At 46.7% G+C, this 17,781-nt stretch overlaps 1 protein-coding gene across 3 annotated transcripts in view; it reads left to right on the top strand.

Moving 5' to 3' along the window:
• LOC309332009 (caM kinase-like vesicle-associated protein) overlaps positions 1–17,781 on the top strand; it is a 56,279-nt gene that overhangs the window by 28,455 nt on the left and 10,043 nt on the right. For all 3 annotated transcript variants that reach the window (XM_081844643.1, XM_081844644.1, XM_081844645.1), the window contains exons 2-3: positions 10,775–10,870; positions 13,655–13,786. In XM_081844643.1, coding sequence (XP_081700769.1) covers positions 10,775–10,870; positions 13,655–13,786 — 228 coding nt within the window. The remainder of the gene's footprint in view (positions 1–10,774; positions 10,871–13,654; positions 13,787–17,781) is intronic.

Here is a 17,781-nt window from a genome sequence, read left to right on the forward strand (position 1 = left end):
ACGTGAGTATGGTTTGAAGTAAAACACATTGGGAGGGGGGTGGAGAAGCAGTGTCCCCACGACAGCCAGACTTTCCTTCTTTCATTTCTGGCGTAGACCCTCGGAGTCGGCCGGGTACGCTTTAACTCTGTCCTTTTCTACCCCGATTCTCCCCTTCGGAAAGTGGCCAGGAGATCGCGGAACTTTACTGTCCGGCGTTACCTCTCGGAGTCGTCTGGGTACGCCAAAACCTTTCTCTTTCTCTCCCCTCAATTTCTTACGCGGAGTGTGGCCGGGGAAATTGTGGTTCTTTACTGTTTTCCAGCATTACCTCTCGGAGTCGTCCAGGGATGCCTTAATCTCTCTATCTCTTTTCTCCCCCTTTTTCCGTCTTGGAATTGAGTCCGGGAAAGCGTGGCTCTTAGTTATTTCTCTGACGTTCCTCCCTCGGAGTCGTCTGGAGGCGTCCTTCAAAGAAAAATTCTCCCCCTATCCTTTTCTCCCCCGTTTTCCGTCTTGGAATTGAGTCCGGGAAAGCGCGGCTCTTTACTGTTTTTCTCTGACGTCCCTCTCTCGGAGTCGTCCAGAGGCGTCCATCCAAGCTTTTTTTTTCTCTCTCTCTCTTTTCTCGTCTATTATGCAAACGAAGCCGCCCCTCCTGCCTGGCGACCTTTGTTAGGGATGACCCGGGTACGTGAGAATGCAAGGTCGTTTGTTTCCTTTCCAAACTTTCATTTTTCTCGGACCTTGATCTGGCATTGCATTGCGCAAGCGTCCAGTAGGGGTTCCGAATTTAGTCTCCAAGGCTAGGCAGGAGGCTGTCGTGGAGGGTAGAAGGGGCGGCTCACAAATTGGGGCCCCACACTAGGACCAGTTGTGTAAGCAATACTGCGGTAGGATTTTAGGAGTTATGTTTGTGTATCGGGTAGAGAGAGAGACCCGCGAGTTCAAGGCTGATGTTTGGGAATTATAGATGATAAGTTAGTTACGGTTCGATAGTAGGCAGGATTAAGTTCAATAGAAATAAACTGAGGTACCTAAATTACTGAAAGAATACTATTTTTTTCTATTCCCCTTTTTTGTGTATGTCTCCCTTTGTCTGTCCATCCTTTTGTCTGTAGTGCACATCGCTAGCCAACCCCATTTCCGTAGAATAGAGCAATGGGAGCCCACGCTTCCCAACACTCTGACTGGACTCCTCCTGGCGACAAGGCTTCTATGAAGCCTTCCTGCTCTGCGGAGGACTCTGATACCCCTCTGCAATTTGTCCTCCTCAACTGGAAGGAATTGAGAGGGAGAAAGGGACTCTCAAAATCCAAACTGAGGGATCTCTGTAACATCTCGTGGGTCGCTTTTACCCACCACCTGGAACCACTTTCTCGATGGCCGCCCCATGGTTCCTTCAACCTCATAAGAATGCAAGCACTTAAGTCTTATTTAGCTGACGAGAAGCCCCAACAACTATATTACCTAAATGTCTTTGTCGAAGCCCGCGAATTATTTCAACGGCAGCAAGCCCAAATTGCCCGTCAAATGGCGATTTTGAAACCAACCAGACCCCCTCCATATGATGAGATTAGAACCCAGGAGGAACAATTGGATAGGACCCTCGTCCCTTTCTACTACCCTGAACCACGGGCTCCCCGACCGCCAGGACCCGGGGCTGGAGACAGGACAGGAACTGGTGAAGGGGGCGCGGGACCGAGGGAAGGCGCAGCAAATCCAACCGCCGCTACCCCCTCCCAAAGCGCAGGACTGAGACAAAGCGTAACAGACCCACCCGCTGTTGCCCCTTCTCAAAACATACCGAATACCTCGCCACCCAACCCTTCCTCGAGTACATCCAACTTAGGAGAAGACCAAGTAGACTTGGATCTTGGACCCCTACTCCATGGGCAATTTTTTAACGGAGGGAAAGAGGGACCCGTCTCCAGCAGAACTAGGAACCGAGATAATATGCAGAACGGAGAAATAGAAGGCGTTTTCCCTCTGCGAGCATTACCAATACCCCCAGCAAGGGCAGGAGACCCACCACGCATGGTTTTTACTCATCAGCCCTTCCTTACGTCGGACTTGATGAATTGGTCTGACAAGATGCCCTCCTTAAGGGACGACCCTGACAAGTGCCACCGCCAGGTGGCCACCATTTTCTCCACTCACAATCCTACATGGGCGGATGTGCATATGTTGCTTGGGGCCCTTTTTAACGAGGCAGAAAGGAGAGAAATATTAGCAAAAGCGGGGGAGGCTCTAGCCCGAGAAGACTACCAACCAAATCGTCCCGCCTCGATGGCCCCACTGACCGCCCAGACGATACTTAATGACCCTGACTGGGACTATAACACAGACAATGGCATATGGGGTTTAAAAATTTTCAAAAAGGCCATCTTAGATGGAATAAAAGCTGCTGGTCAGCGAACGGTAAACTGGACAAAAGTCCAAGCCGTCCTTCAAGGGCCAGAAGAACACCCGTCCGACTATTACTCCCGTTTAGTCTCTGCTATCAAAACCTGGGGTGGGATAGACCCGGAGAGTCCTCAGCATGAAGTCATAGTTAAAGGCTTCTTCAAGGACCAGGCAACGGCAGATATAAGGAAAGCCCTAAACTCTCACCTGGGGTACGACGGAAAGACTATAACCGAAATTCTTTCCATCGCCAAGTCAGTCTTTAATTCTAGAGATGAGCGGAGAAAGAAAGATCAGAAGCCCGACTCTCCGCGAGTATTAGCTTATGCAGGAGGGGTTCCCCCTTATAAAGACAAAGGCAAACCAAGGGGATCCGACTCCCGAGACCGGCGTGTTTGTTATAACTGTGAAGAAATAGGGCACATAAGAAGATTTTGCCCCCTCCTACCAGAAATTGCAAGGCTTGACTACAGAGACTTAAAAACTTACAGGCCAGATTATCAAGAACCTCTCTATCCCAACAGGTGACCTTTGCCGGAAGTTCAGCGGGAATGACAAAGTTATCGGCGAAAGCACCTGTAAGTACACCATTGACATTACCTTAAACGGCAGGATTACCCTATGGCACCAGGGCAACCCCTCTATCCACCCCAGTTTAATGTCTGCATGGAAACGCGTAATGAGCTTACCCGACTCCTGGAGCCCCTCCCCGGTCTCCCAATGTTTCTTCCGTGCCTTCCTCACGGGCCGCATAGACTCGTGTCTACAGGGGTTGTTCTGGGTTTGTGGCCACCGCGGCTATGTATGGGCCAGCCCCCACTCCCGTGGCACTTGTTATCTTGGACTAATTTTACCTGGAGTTCGGGTCACACAAGATCTACCCTCCGGAAGGAGACGCAATAAGAGGGCAAAGGACTTATCACAACTCTCTGACGTGGCAGCCAATAGTGAGACTTATGGCCGGGCTCTTTTTCCCGCGTATGGAGCCGGCTCCAACCATGTCGATATCCTTAAATTAACGGATATCCTGTTAAACTTCATGGAGGAGTCCAATGCGGCTACCCAATCTATCCTGACGGAATTAACGGAAGTCAGGCAGACTGCGATTCAGAACCGCCTTGCTTTGGACTACGTTCTTGCCTCGACCGGAGGCGTTTGTGCCCTTGTCGGAACCGAGTGTTGCACCCACGTGTCCGATCAAACCCTTAATATTACCGGACACCTCAACAACATCCATAAACTAACGGACGAGCTTAAAGACATCCAACATGAAGGACTGTCAGATACCCAGTTGTGGAGCTGGCTGCCTGGGTCAGGCTGGATAAAACAACTCCTAGGGAACGGACTCCTGATCCTCATTACTGTAACCGTCTGCATTGCTGTCTTCTGCTGTGCAATCCACTGCTTCCCGATGTGCTGTCAGACTTGCGGCTCTTGCCTTCCGACTCTTCGCCCGCGATCAGCTACTACCTACAGACTGCCGGCACCAAGAACCCAGACGACTCCCATCGAAATGGGACCCTTGAAGAACTTCCAAAATCCAGATTCTAGGTATGACATGTCAGACTTTTATTGATTGTGCGGAGAGAAGGATTGCGCGGTTTTCCTACCTTCACAATCTTATCTCCGAAGGGGGGAACTGTCGCCGGAAATCACCCCCCCTTTGTCATTTACACGTGTACCGCACAAGCACCACACACATACACGCATCTCCCCTCCCTGACCCTAGAGATGTCCCTTTAGAGGGTCATCTCTTAAAAGCCATCGGATTTTCATCGGACCACTTTTATTTGACTACATATTACAAGGACTATCAAAGGGGGGGTGACCTGATACAGGGCAACCATAATCCTTTGACCGAGCGGTCACGTACTCTGCAGCGGACGTGACAACCTTGACGACCATCGTGATGGGCTCAGACAGAAGGCTATCAGGGACACAATAACTTGCATATTTCAGTGTATTCCGCACAGACTCTCACAAAGGGCTCTGACCGGATTCCCCTCAGGGGGCAGGAAACTTCGCCCTTCTCCTTTGTCCTTAAAATGACTCATGTGGGGAGGGGAGAGGAGGCTCCGGCCAGGTGTCAGGACACTCAGATTACCTGTGTAGCCCCTCCTCGACTCCTCCTAATTTTAATGTAATCATGATGTAAATATGATGTAATTTTGGGGGTGTAGCTTCGGAGATTATCATCTAATAAAAGTTAGGGTCTTCCTTTGTTCGGGGCTTCCATTTTGTTTCACCTCGTGGACGGTGGGAGCCCTGTCGCGACAGTCTTTTCCTAAATAAAGACCAAGCCTACTGGCTGCTGTTTTGCTCTGAATTGCCCTGGTCGGTGTCTTCATTTGTCCAAGGGAGCCCTCGGATTTTCCGGTAACAGAAGAAATAAACTACAAATCCAAGAGTACAAAAATCAAAGTGCTGAGTAGCCATTTGGAACAAAAGAATTGAGCCTGGTGGCCGACAGCTGAGTTGCTGCTGAGAGTGGCAAGCAGGTCCCTCCTTTTATGCAGGCTTTTGCAACTTTTTCTGGCAGTTATGTCACCCCTTACAAGGTATTTAGCAATGCTGTTGTCAAAATAATAGATTTACTGAAAAGGAAAAAGGGTTAAGGGTCAAAAAACAAGCCTGAGGCAGGAGTTGGTTTGCTTGTGAGGAATTCAAATGTACAGCAATCACAACAGAAAACTGGGACATTTTATTCCTGGGTAAGAAGCAGCTGCCTCCAGATATTATATCCAACTATATAAGTTTGGAGTCAGAAATTATATGGATCTGTTCCTCAGGTTCTTGATGACTCACTGAGAACTGATGCAGGAATGCAGCCTGGCTGACTTCCAGCGAGGGAGTGGGGGAAGAAAGAGACAGATCGCCCCTCTGCTCAGAAAGGAAGGCTATGTCAATCACCAATGACACCCTGAGAACCTTTCTGGAGAGCAAGAGGCCCATGCTAGGAAAGGAGTTTGTGAACAGAACCCACTGGCTGCCAGCTCTGCAACTGGTAGTCTGACCACCTTTTGGAGAAAGAGCACTGGAGATTTTACTCACTCATATAGTTGAAAATATATTTAGGTTGTTTCTTCCATTTCTGAAAACCCCAAACAAAAAGAGGAAAAAGAAAACTTATCCATTCTCCTCCCAATATTAAGAAGGCCAGAAGAAAACATAGTTAAGCTCAGCCACACAGTCCAACTAATAACATTGGTCCTGAGAGGCCATTTGAAAAGCATCGGTGTGCAGGAAGCTGCCTTATACTGAGAGTGCTTCCAGACAACCTGATTATCGAGCATTCAACCTGATTTATTTATTTTTACAGGGAGATTAGATGATGTTGGCTCTTTAGTGAACATTTGTTCTGATTTGTTTGTGCGGAGGTTAGATTACAGTTGCACCAAAGCAAGTGTTTCGCACCATTTTCTAATGCATTTCTCCATTACTTTGTCAGGAAAAGTCTGATCTTTTGGGGAAGCAAGTTTGTTGTGCAAGAGTTTAAAAATCATCTTTAATTGTGTATTTTGAATTTGCAGGTGTGAATCTCAGCAAAAAATAGCTTTGTGGTCTGCAAGTTCCCTGAATCAGTGCTATTCTATTGCCCATCCAGCTTAGCACTGTCTACACTTAACAGCAAGAGTTTGAGAGAGGGAGAACTCCTAGACCTCCAGCAAAGATGCAGGAAGGCCCGGGGGTGGGGGGCTGTGCCCTATTATTGTCATGGGACATACTGCCCTTGTGATCCGTGTCTATGCCTCCAAGTTTTAGTTTGTCATTGCTCCTGGAGGCCTGGGCAAGGTCTCCCTCTCTCCTTCCCTCCCTCCCTCTGCAGGATTTGAAACAGAGGCACCATGCCATGCGTCTTTCCAGAAATTAGTGTCTTCTTGTGTTTGGAAAGTGATAAAGAGCTCAGGGGTGAAGGTATCTGAGTCGTATGTGTGTTGCCCAGAGAGCAGAGCATAAGGGTGGACTAAAAGGGTGAGTAAGATCATACAGCTGGCACCCCATAATAACCATGCCTAAGGGCCATGGCATCCCAGAGTCTCCCTTTCCCACTATCATGGCTACTTATAACAGGGAGGTTTATATATACCAGCATCTCCTTAACTACAACTCCCCTGTAGCTGCTGAGATCCTCTCACAAATCCCGCAAAAACAAATTAGAGATGAGCTTGCAGTATCTCCAAATCTGGGAGAGCTTTGTACAGCTATTAACCAAATGAAAAACAACAAAGCCAGCGGACCTGTTGGGATACCTGCCAAAGTCTTCAAAGTGGGCGGAATTAAACTTATACAACAACTTCACAAGCTCATCAAAAAAATCTGGGAGAGAGAGGAGATCCCAGTAGACTTTAGGGATGCCAAAATTATCATGAACATGAAAAAGGTGACAGAATGGATTGCAGAATCTATCATGGCATCTCTTTACTAGCTGAGGCTGGCAAAATTCTTGCAAGGATCTTAGCAAACCGTCTCTTAACAATATCTGAGGTGACCCTTCCTGAATCCCAAAATGGTTTTTGACCTTCTAGGGGAACAGTGGACATGATTTTCACCTCTTGACAGCTTCAAGAAAAATGCAGAGAGCAAAACCAACCCCTGTATACAGCATTTATTGAGCCTAGGGATTGCTGATCAGAAGGTTAGCAGTTCAAATTCCTGCAACGGGGTGAGCTCCCGTTGCTCGGTCCCTGCTCCTGCCAACCTAGCAGTTCGAAAGCATGATGTGCAAGTAGATAAATAGGTACTGCTCCGCCAGGAAGGTAAACGGCATTTCCATGCGCTGCTCTGGTTCACCAGAAGCGGCTTAGTCCTGCTGGTCACATGACCCGGAAGCTGTACGCCGGCTCCCTCGGCCCATAAAGCGAGATGAGCGCCACAACCCCAGAGTCGGCCACGACTGGACCTAATGGTCAGGGGTCCCTTTACCCTTTACCTTTAAGGCCTTCAACACTGTACATCTCAATGCCCTGTGGACTGTCCTTCTGAAAACTGGCTGCCCAGATAAATTTGTGAACATGATAATATGACAGCAGCAATTGCAGATAGCAATGGCTCTCAAAGTGAACCATTCACAAGTGGGATCAGGTGTTAAACAGGGTTGTGTTATCGCCCTAACTCTATTTATTTTCATTGTCATGATCCTACAGTTTGTCAAAGGGAAACTCCCCACCGGGGTAGAAATCATATACTGAATCAAACAAATGAAAAGCTCTTTAATCTGAGTAGGTTGAAAGCAAAGAGTAAGGTTACCATAACTTAAGTCATAGAGCTTCAGTATGCTGATGACAACATAGTGTGTACAACTACCCAAACCATCCTAAATATCTTCAAAGAAGCTTTCAAAGAAAACTTGGGCTATTGCTCAATATCCAAAAAACCAAAGTGCTGCACCAACAAGCACAAAACAACCTATTGGCAGCACCTCAAATCCAACTTAATGGTGTAACACTGGAAAATGTTGATCACTTTCCCTACCTGCACAGTTATCTTTCCACAAGGGCCAACACTGATGCCAAAATCCAGCATAGCCTGAGCTCTGTAGCTTTCTCCTGATTGAAACACAGAGTATTTGAGGACCAGGACATTCACAGGAGAACCAAAATGCTTGTTTACAAAGCTAGTGTACTGCCAGCCTTACTGTATGCTTGGGAAACATGGACCGCTTATAAACGCCATCATCAACTCCTTGAAAGATTCCATCAGTGGTGTCACTGAAAACTTTTACACATGACTTGGGAAGACAGGTGAACAAATGCCAGTGTACTAGAAGAAGCAAAGATCACCAGTGTTGAAGCAATGATTCTTCAATATCAACTTGGTTGGTCTGGTCATATTGTTCAGATGCCTGATTATCGTCTTCCAAAGAAACTACTCTATTCAGAACTTAAAAATGGAAAGCGTAATGCTGGTGGTCAAAAAAAGAGGTTCAAAGACTCTCTCAAGGCAAATGTTTCAAAAATGTAGTATAAACACCTACAGCTGGGAAACACTGGCCTGCAAGCACTCCAGTTGGAGAACAGCCTTTACCAAAGGTCTCTTGGGTTTTGAAGGCACTTAAACTCAGGATGAAAGAGAGAAACGTGCTAAGAGGAAGGCACATTTGGCAAACCCTCACCAGGACCAACTCCCGTCCGGAAACCAATATCCCCACTGTGGAAGGATGTGTGGATCCAGAATTGGCCTGCATAGTCTCTTACAAACTCATTGTTAAAACCGTGTTCATGGAAGACAACCTTACTCAGCTACAAGGGATTACCACAGAAAAAGATAGCCCATGGACCACAAAATAATTTTCCCCTTTTGAAATGCCCCAGAGCTATCTCAGGTCAAAAGTGTTGCTTTTGTACAATGTGCTTTAACACACAACCACATTTATGAAAAAGAACTTGAGATTTTAGGAATAACAAGCTCTGCATCCAATCAGTCCATGGCAGCTATTAATAGCTTCTAGGCAGGATGGCCATCTTCTGTTTCCACTGCTGGAGGTCGTTTGTCTTGGAATTCTGGTTGTTGGGAATCCCAGGTGGGGAGATGGTCCTGCTGGTGAGCTTCCCATCAGCATCTGGTTGGACATTGTGTGGGATGTGGGACTAGATGGGCCACTGGCTTGATCAAGCAGGTCTATTCTTATGTTACTGTAAGTCTCATTAATTTCCACAAGGCTTCTGCACAATTCGTCTTCTCTGGATTGAGATCCTTGGGGAGGGGAGATGTCATATAGGGAGGGGGAACTTTTGGCCCTCCAGAGGTTGCTGAACTAGAACTTTCATGAGTGCCAGCAAACATGGCCAATGGCCAGGAATGGTGGGAGTTACAGTAGAGCATCATTTGAAGGGCATCATTTGAACAGGTCCCCCACCTATCATCCCTGGAGGGGGTGCTGTTTGTGCTGTCTGATGTGTCACCATGCTTTCCGTGGTGCTGAGGGAACCAGGACCCCTGGTTCTCTCTTTAGCCTTGGGAGAGGCATGGAATGGAGGCTATGTGCTTCCCATGTGCTTTGCATCCTATGCACTCCCACCTCTGGTTTGGGGAGTGGTGGACACACCATGTTAGGCACAATCCATATCTATCCTGTTGCTTCTTAGGAAATTCTGCCTTTTTATGCATTTCCCTATCAAACTGGCTTTGATCTGGATTGAGTAAAAGAACAACGTAGCTGCCTCTTAAGCCAGAAATGTGCATACAGCATGTAGACAGATGTATTTGGGCTGGTGTGTGAGAGAGAGAGAACTCAAGGGTTTTGTTCCCAGCCCTGAAAGGAGATGTGCGTGCTCTTCCGCTCTAGCTGCTCCTTGCCTCTGGAGTGTGAAGGCCACGCTAATGAGGCATGAAGGGAACTTTGACAGGAGAAAGGGTCATGGCAGCAGGAGGTGCCTCTGTGTGTCGCCGCCCCTATTCCTCCCTTCCAAGGGGGCAATGGTTCCAGTTAGGACCAGCCCCCCATGCTGTGAAGAGGGTGGCAAGAGGGGTTCTGGTTGCATGGATCTGGCGTGGAGTGTGTGTGTGCCAGTCGTTGGGTGATAGGCACTTTGCAGTTCTTTGGAAGGGAACCAGGAAGTTAAAGAACGCATGTTAAAACATTTTGCTAAATTCTGCACACACAAAACTCAATTTGTTGACTTAAAACAAAACCTACTGACCTGTTTATGTTCGTACTCCAATATTTAGGGGCTGCACAGAATTCGAACAGCTGCAAGAACAAAAAGTTTCCTTAATTCTTATTTAATGTTACGCTGATTCCCTTGGTATTTTTACTACCCTCAGAAGCTTAGGGAAGCTTGGCCTGGGAGGGGGCTAGTTCTCTGTGGCAGCCCCTAAATTGCAGAAGTGACTTCCCACAGAGGTGCAGCTAAAACAGGTGCAGTCCCGGTTTTATGAATGCCATCCCAGTTTCTGATTTGTTTCCAGAATGTTCCTATTTTCCTTACGATGTCATCAGAGAAATGTTAGTGGGTAGAGAGTGAGGTGACTCCTGAACCAAGGAGATAAGTAACTACACAACCTTTAGAAGACAGCCCAGGATAGGGAAGTTTTTTAAGGTTTAATATTTTCTTATGTTTTTATATATGTTGGAAGCCACCCAGAGTGGCTGTGGCAAATTATCATTATATTATTATGGAATATGACACCCCTATTTTCATCAGAGAACGTTGGAGGGTATGTGAGACTTTTTGGTGAAGGGTGGATAAGAAATCTAAGGAAGGAAGATTTGGGGAAGATCCACAAACGCTTTGCATGATGTTTTCAGATGGATCTGGGAATGTCTCATGCCTGATAGACTAGAAGGCTGCTGCAAGTCAGAGCAGGAAATACTGGCCTGGTGGCCCCCTCCTCCCTGGGCCCCCAGATTATACTGGGAATCATTTCAGCCCACTTTGCTTTTCCTCAGGATGCCGTTTGGCTGCATCGGACTTCGGGATGACAAGAACTACAACAGCCTGTCTGACATCACGGACAAGTATGAGATTGGGCAGCTGCTACGGGCGTAAGTAGAGTAGCAGAATGAAGAGCCCCCGGCTGAAGATCCACAGCTCCCTGTGGCCTCCGGGGAAGCACCCCAAGGGAGCAAAGGAGCCGGGCCACTGGCGGGTCTTTGTGTCTTTGCCACCTATTATTTGGAATGTCCTGTCACAGCAGTTGGCCAGACGCCCTTTGGCATTTCTGGCACAGCTGCAGCATCCTTTCTTCTCTTTCGCACGGCCATCCTGCACCCGGCAGCCTCAGAGCAGCCACAGCATCTTCTCACCCTTGCCTGGCGCACGTGGAACTTGGCACTTGACAGCAGGACAGAGCTCTTGGCCTCACGCCTCTCATGCCACTGCTTTGCGGCTGCCCACCCCGTTAGCCCTTAACCCCTTCCTTCCCTTTGCTCTGCCTTAGGTGCCCCTGGCGCACATAATAGCTATGTACTTTTAAAGCACATTTCCCCCCAAAGAATGCTGGGAACTGTAGCTTATTCTTCACAAAGCTATAATTCCCAGCACCCTTAACAAACGGCAGTTCCCAAGATTCCCTGGGGTGTAGGGTGTGCTCTAAATGCATGGCACATATGCAGCCGGTGAGCAAGGGACAGTTAGCAGCTCCGGCGATTGTTGCTTTCGTTTTAGCCCATACCCTGCCTGCCATTTTTCCACAAGTAAACAGGAAGAAGAGGAGCACAGCTTCTCCAAAATGGCCTCCTAGGCTGCGAAGGATCCATGAACTGGCTGCTGGGAGAGACAAGCTGAAGGCCAGAGGGTAGTCCCTTCAGGACAGCACAGGCGGCAAATGTGGTGCATCTTCAATGCACCACAACCATTAAAACTTGCCCGGGTGCCTCTGGACTTGGTTTGGTCATTGCATTTACTTCATGCGAGATCACATTCATCCGGTACCATACCAGCTGCACTGGCTCCTGGTGGAGTACAGGATCAGGTTGAAGGTGCTGGTTTTAACCTTTAAAGCCCTATACGGCCTTGGACCCTCATACCTATGGGACCGCCTCTCCTGGTATGTCCCACAGAGAAACTTACGGTCTTCAAATAAAAACATCTTGGAGGTCCCTGGCCACAGAGAGATTAGGCTGGCCTCAACTAGAGCCAGGGCATTTTCGGTTGTGGCTCCAATCTGGTGGAACGCTCTGTCACAAGAGACTAGGGCCCTGCGGGATTTGACATCTTTCCTTTTTTTTTTTTAAAAAAAAGATATTTATTGAGGTTTTACCAACAGAAAAAAGAAAGTAATTACAGAATAAAAAAGAAAAAGTTACAAATACAAAAATACAAAAGAAAAATACAAAGTACCTGAAAAGTGAAAAAGAAAAAACAATTAGAGAAAAAGAAAAAAAATCAATCTTTTCATATCTTATATTTTGTTTACATGTTTCCTGACCTCCTCACACCTCCCTTTTTTGTATTCCAGTTCACATGGTTGGTTCAGCAAATCCTTTCCCTCTTTGTTTTTATCTTAATTCTATATCTTAACATATTATAGCTTCATATTTTCATCTGATTATCAATCCATTTTTTACATACTCTTTTTAACCTTATTGCTAAAACCGTTTCATTTCAATCCAACATCATTTTAACATTCATTAATTTTACAATGTTTCTGCAAATAGTCTTTAAATTTCTTTCAATCTTCTTCCACCGACTCTTCTCCCTGGTCTCGGATTCTGCCAGTCATTTCCGCCAGTTCCATATAGTCCATTACTTTCATCTGCCATTCTTCCAGGGTGGGTAGATCTTGTGTCTTCCAATACTTCGCGATGAGTATTCTTGCTGCTGTTGTGGCATACATAAAGAAAGTTCTATCTTTCTTTGGCACCAATTGGCCGACCGGGACTTGACATCTTTCCGCAGGGCCTGCAAGACGGAGCTGTTCTGCCAGGCCTTTGGTCGGGGTTCAGTCTGACTGCCTCTCCCCTTTCATAAGAACTTGCATGAAAGTGGCCTCCCAATTTTTCTCACAGGCCCATATAAGTTCAGCACAAACAGTTGGGCCTGGTGAGTATTTAAGGTCCCCAACCCTAATCTGCAGGTTGCCATCTGATTGGATTTTATTCTGATCCTGATTTGAGGATGTATTTTGATTGTCTGATTTTATGTTAATGTGTTATTCATTTGATGTTAGCCACTCTGAGCCCGGCTTCGGCTGGGGAGGGCGGGATATAAATAAAAATTATTATTATTATTATTATTATTATTATTATTATTATTATGCCTTCCCTCCAAGGAGAGAAGGCAGCCCATGTCCTCACCTCCTCCTCACAACAACCTTGTGAGGTAGGATGGGTTGAGATAGTGATAGCCCAAGGTCACCAAGTGAGTTTCATGGCTGATGAGGATTTGAACCCTGGTCTCCCAGGTCCCAGTCCACCACTTGAGAATAGGAATGGGGTATCCTCCAAAAGTTCCATCAACCCCACCCAGCATGGCCAAAGGTCAGGAATGATGGGACTTGTAGTCCAGCAATATCAGGTGGGTCACAGGTTCCCTATTCCTCCCCTAAAAGCTATGCTACACTCCAAAAAGTGGCCTCAAACCCAAAGCATGGAGAACTGATATTGTTTATCAGCCATGGCAGCTGAAAGGGCCCCCTAAAGTCTGAGGCAACAGGGCACAGGCTATCACCTTTCTGCCCCGCTTGCTTGCTTCCCCAAGACATGATCTGGCCAGCTACTCGAGAAAGCAAGATGCTGAACGAGGCAGCCTGGGCGGCTCATCTAGCAGCAGCAGAGCAGTTTTCACAGCGAAAGCGGGTTTCTTTTTTGCCCTCCCCTGTCCCACAGGAAGGAGTTCTGTGAGATTTGTGTGGCCCGCGAACGCCAGACAGACCGATTGTATATCTGCAAGAAGTTTCTCAAGAAAGACGGGCGCAAGGTGCGAAGGGCAGCCAAGAATGAAATCCTCATCCTGAAGATGTACGTGTCTGAGATGGGGGTTTAGGAGTGGGGGGGGGATGCTGGGAGTCATCCACACTTGCCCTTGCTCTGCCACTTTCTCCCGAAGAAACCTGATTGTGGGTTTTCCAAGGGAAAGTGGCAGGGTAACCAGAATGGGTGGGGTAGAAATATTATTCTTACCTCCCCAAAGTCCCTTTGCCAAAGGTCCCTCCATCCTGCAGGCAGCCCAGGTTGGCGTGTCTGTGCCAGTGGACTCCCGGGTGCTCCCTGGCCCTCATCTGTGTATAAAGCTTGTGTGTTTTCTCTGCTGTTCTGGGGAGAAGGAAGCTGTGCTTTTGTAAATCATAACACTCCCCGTAGCTTCTTTTCAGCAAACCGCCAAGTTGACAGGCTGTGGAGCAAGTTCATGGCCACCGAGCCAGAGTTAAGCTCGCAGCTAAATGTTCAGTTATAGCAACGGAAGTGAGGCGTTGGGGCTGGGGAGCTCCAGGACTGTGAGGAAATGAGACAGGGAGACTGGGGGACATGAAAGGAGAATAAAAATATTCACGAAAGCAAATGCATCAGGACAAAAAGGTTGCCATCTGTTGTGGGGGTGGGGGGGGGGGTTCCATGGGAAGGCTCCTCTGGTCTTTAACATCTCTCTTATGATATATGGTTTGAAGGCTGGTCGGTTTAAGAAATATTTTGTAATTAGGAAATTATATACAGTATGTGGGTATATATACGCACTGCTGTATTATGAGGCAGAAATTCCACAGATAAGCTTTCCCTTCACCGGCTCTGCATGCTGAGAAAATCACCACTTGTTGAAAACTGCACCAGGTGGGGTGATGGTTGAAATATATCTATCCTACCTAGTAAGGGCCAAGCAAAGAAGCTAAAATCCAGAGCAGAGAAGGCAGGACATCCTGGTGGAATAACCACAAGGTGTGCCAAATGTGAAATGCCTGGTTCTTATACTGCACCAAAGGTGAGGACCCTCTGGCGTAAGGGCCAGTTTTGGCTCACCAAATATCCTTCTCACTCAGCTGTTCCTGGTAAACAAGGAGGAGAGGAACATATGTTGCTCCAGGATCTGGAAGGTGTTTGTATTAAAGCCCTTCTAAAATGGAAGGGGGAGCTCCATTTTAAGAGCAAGTTCAGTGCAAACTCCTTTGTGATCCTGGAGCAAGTCTTCTGAAGAGCACAGCTTAGAAAAGGCCTGTGACTTTATGTCATTGTGATGCCAAGTGGTTGACAGGTGGGTGTCAAATCTGTCCCACAAGTGGCAGGACAGGTAGGGCTCCAGCTCACTGCGCAAGGGAGGAGGGGTCCGCCTCCTGTGTTACAGCCTAGAAGTGTCCCCACAGCCCCCTCCCTTCCCTGTGGTAAGTGGGTGAATATGAACTTCCCCTGTGTGGTCTGGGGCATTTGTATTATTTGTGTTATTAAATTTATAACAAATAATTTGTATACTCCCTAATCATAAAAACCTCTAAGCAGCTTATGGAAGATATAAAATGACATTAAAATCATCAGTAACAACCGGAAGTTAAAAATAAGACTTAACAAATTGTAAGTAAAGCCACCAATTACACACACACAAACACCCCCCCCCCCCAAAATAAAATTACATATTAAAATACATGCCAAGTTTACACATCTTGGCAGCCTTGCTTAAACAAAAACGCTTTTAGCAGACACCAAGAACAATAAAGTGAAGGTGACTGTCTAATGTCAATTGGCAGGCAGTTCCAGAGGGTAGATGCTGCAGCGCTGAAAGATTGCTGAGAACTGCAAAACAAACATTAAGTGGCATTTATAATCCCAGTGGTTTCTGGCACTGTGATTGTTTCATTAATATTTTTATACCCCCCAATGTATCACAAAATTCAAAGTTAAATAATAATAATAATAATAATAATAATAATAATAATAATTTTTATTATTTATACCCCAGCCATGCGGCTGGGTTTTCCCAGACACTCCAACAGATTAAAAACAGAATAAAATGGGGTTTGTGTGGGGTTCCCAAGTTCTTCAGGCTGTGGATGAAACTACATGTGACACAGAGTTCTGTGAGGATGTGTGATTTCCCATACCAACACAGAGTGCAGTTGAAGTGTGAGGAGAGAGGGCCCTTGCCACTTTCTATTCATGCCACACCCAGCCTTGAAAATCATGCCTAATCTGCTTTTAACTGCACCAGGGGGCAGGCTCCATGTTGGGGGGACAGAACCTCAGTTAGTTAAGTTTTTTTATTGTTTTGCTTGATGGGGGGGGCAGCTGCCTCCCTGCCCCCCCCGGCTACGCCCATGCTGTTAAACCTAGCTTTTACAGTTAATTTTGCTGCTAACGGCAACAGATTTCATGCCTGCTAAAGACAACCTTAACTTGAGGTGCTAACTGCCAAATCATTTGGAAAATATCCCTGTTTCTGCTTTGTAGTTGCACAGCCCGACCCATGTGAGCACTCACATAACTCTCACCCTCATTTTGTGCTAGCATTTGCTAGGGGGAAAGGAGGAATATTAATATTTCTCTTTAAGCGAGTCTCCGTTTCTGCAAGGCAGGTAGATGTGAAAGAAAGAAAGAAAGAAAGAAAGAAAGAAAGAAAGAAAGAAAGAAAGAAAGAAAGAAAACCTAAGGCAGAGGGAGCCAAAAGGGAAAGGTGGCAGCCCCTCACCTGTTTCCATCCCAAATTGCAAGCAGCCAACCCTCCCCGGGTTAGCGCCATCGGTAATGGCGGAATTCCTCTGACTAGGAGGAATTTGCTCTGTGGGAACCGGGTCTGGTTGCCACGGCGACGGCGGAGACCCCTCAAAAATCACAGGCGGGTGAAGCCTGTGAGCGTGGGATTTGGCGGGCACCTTTCACGCCTCCCCTACTCACGGGGAATCCCGATTTCGGGGCTCCAGAGTGAAGTGGGGTGAGCGGCGCGGTGCTGTGAATCGACTGCTTTTTCCACGGAGCAAAGCCGCACAGCCGTTGCCGGAGAGCGCTGACTTTTTCCTGTGGACAATTTGATTTTAAAAGCAACTACCTGTGAGTAGAATAAATTGGAAGCTTTTAAAGAAAAAAAAGACTTAATTTGGCATTGAAGCGGGGAGGCTCAAACAGGAAGTCCGCCTTCCGCTTTTGTAAATAGATCAAAGCAAAGAGGCTGCAAGCTAAAGTTTCGGAAAGCCGATCGGAAAGGACTGATTTTTCCAGCTTTTAAAAATAGTGGAACCCCCCCCCCTTGGAAGCAGGAGAAGAGGGGGGTAAGTTTGGACTATATATACCTGCAAGAGACAGGGGAGGAAGTTAAAATTCCACCACTCAGAACCTGGGAACGGGTTGCAAACAGGACAATAAGACTGTTGTGCTTTGGAATGTGCTTTGACGGTGAATAGAGAGATACATTGTTTTTAGCTGCCCTCTTCTGAACTTAAAAAGGAGGAAAAGTAACTGAAAATTGAAACTAACTTTCTACTTTGAGCTGTGTTTTAAAAGACGTTATTTTGGACTAACACAAGTACAGATAGCAACTATTTTCCCCTAGAGGAAGTTTCTGAAACTGTTACAAGAGTTGGATCAGAGGAATTTTCCACTTGTAAGATAAAATTGTGTGACTGTGGGACTGACCTTGGAATTTTTAAGTGTTATGGCAGATGGGGGGGAAAAAGTAGATTTGCCACTCCAAGAAAAAACAACAAGGTCTGGGAAGTCTTGGCAGCGAAGAGCGTCAGCATCTGGCCCTTCTGCCTCATCTGCGACTGTTCCAACACAATCTAAACCAATAGGGATGTCATCAGAAGAAGCTTTAGCGCATGCATTAAGTATGATAAGTGACTCACTGGAACAACTTAATAAGAAAGTCGATGATGCAACTACCACAATTAAGTTAAATACAGAAAGCTTAAATAACTTGGGACAAAAGGTGAATACAAATACAGAAACCATACGATACAACAGACCGCAGAGGAAGCCAGGGAAAAAGTTGCTGCCGTGGAAGTTAAGGTAACACAACTTGAAACAGAGAGAGTCCC

This window comes from Podarcis erhardii, assembly GCF_964252035.2.
Source record: "Podarcis erhardii genome assembly, chromosome: 17".
NCBI lineage: Eukaryota > Metazoa > Chordata > Lepidosauria > Squamata > Lacertidae > Podarcis > Podarcis erhardii.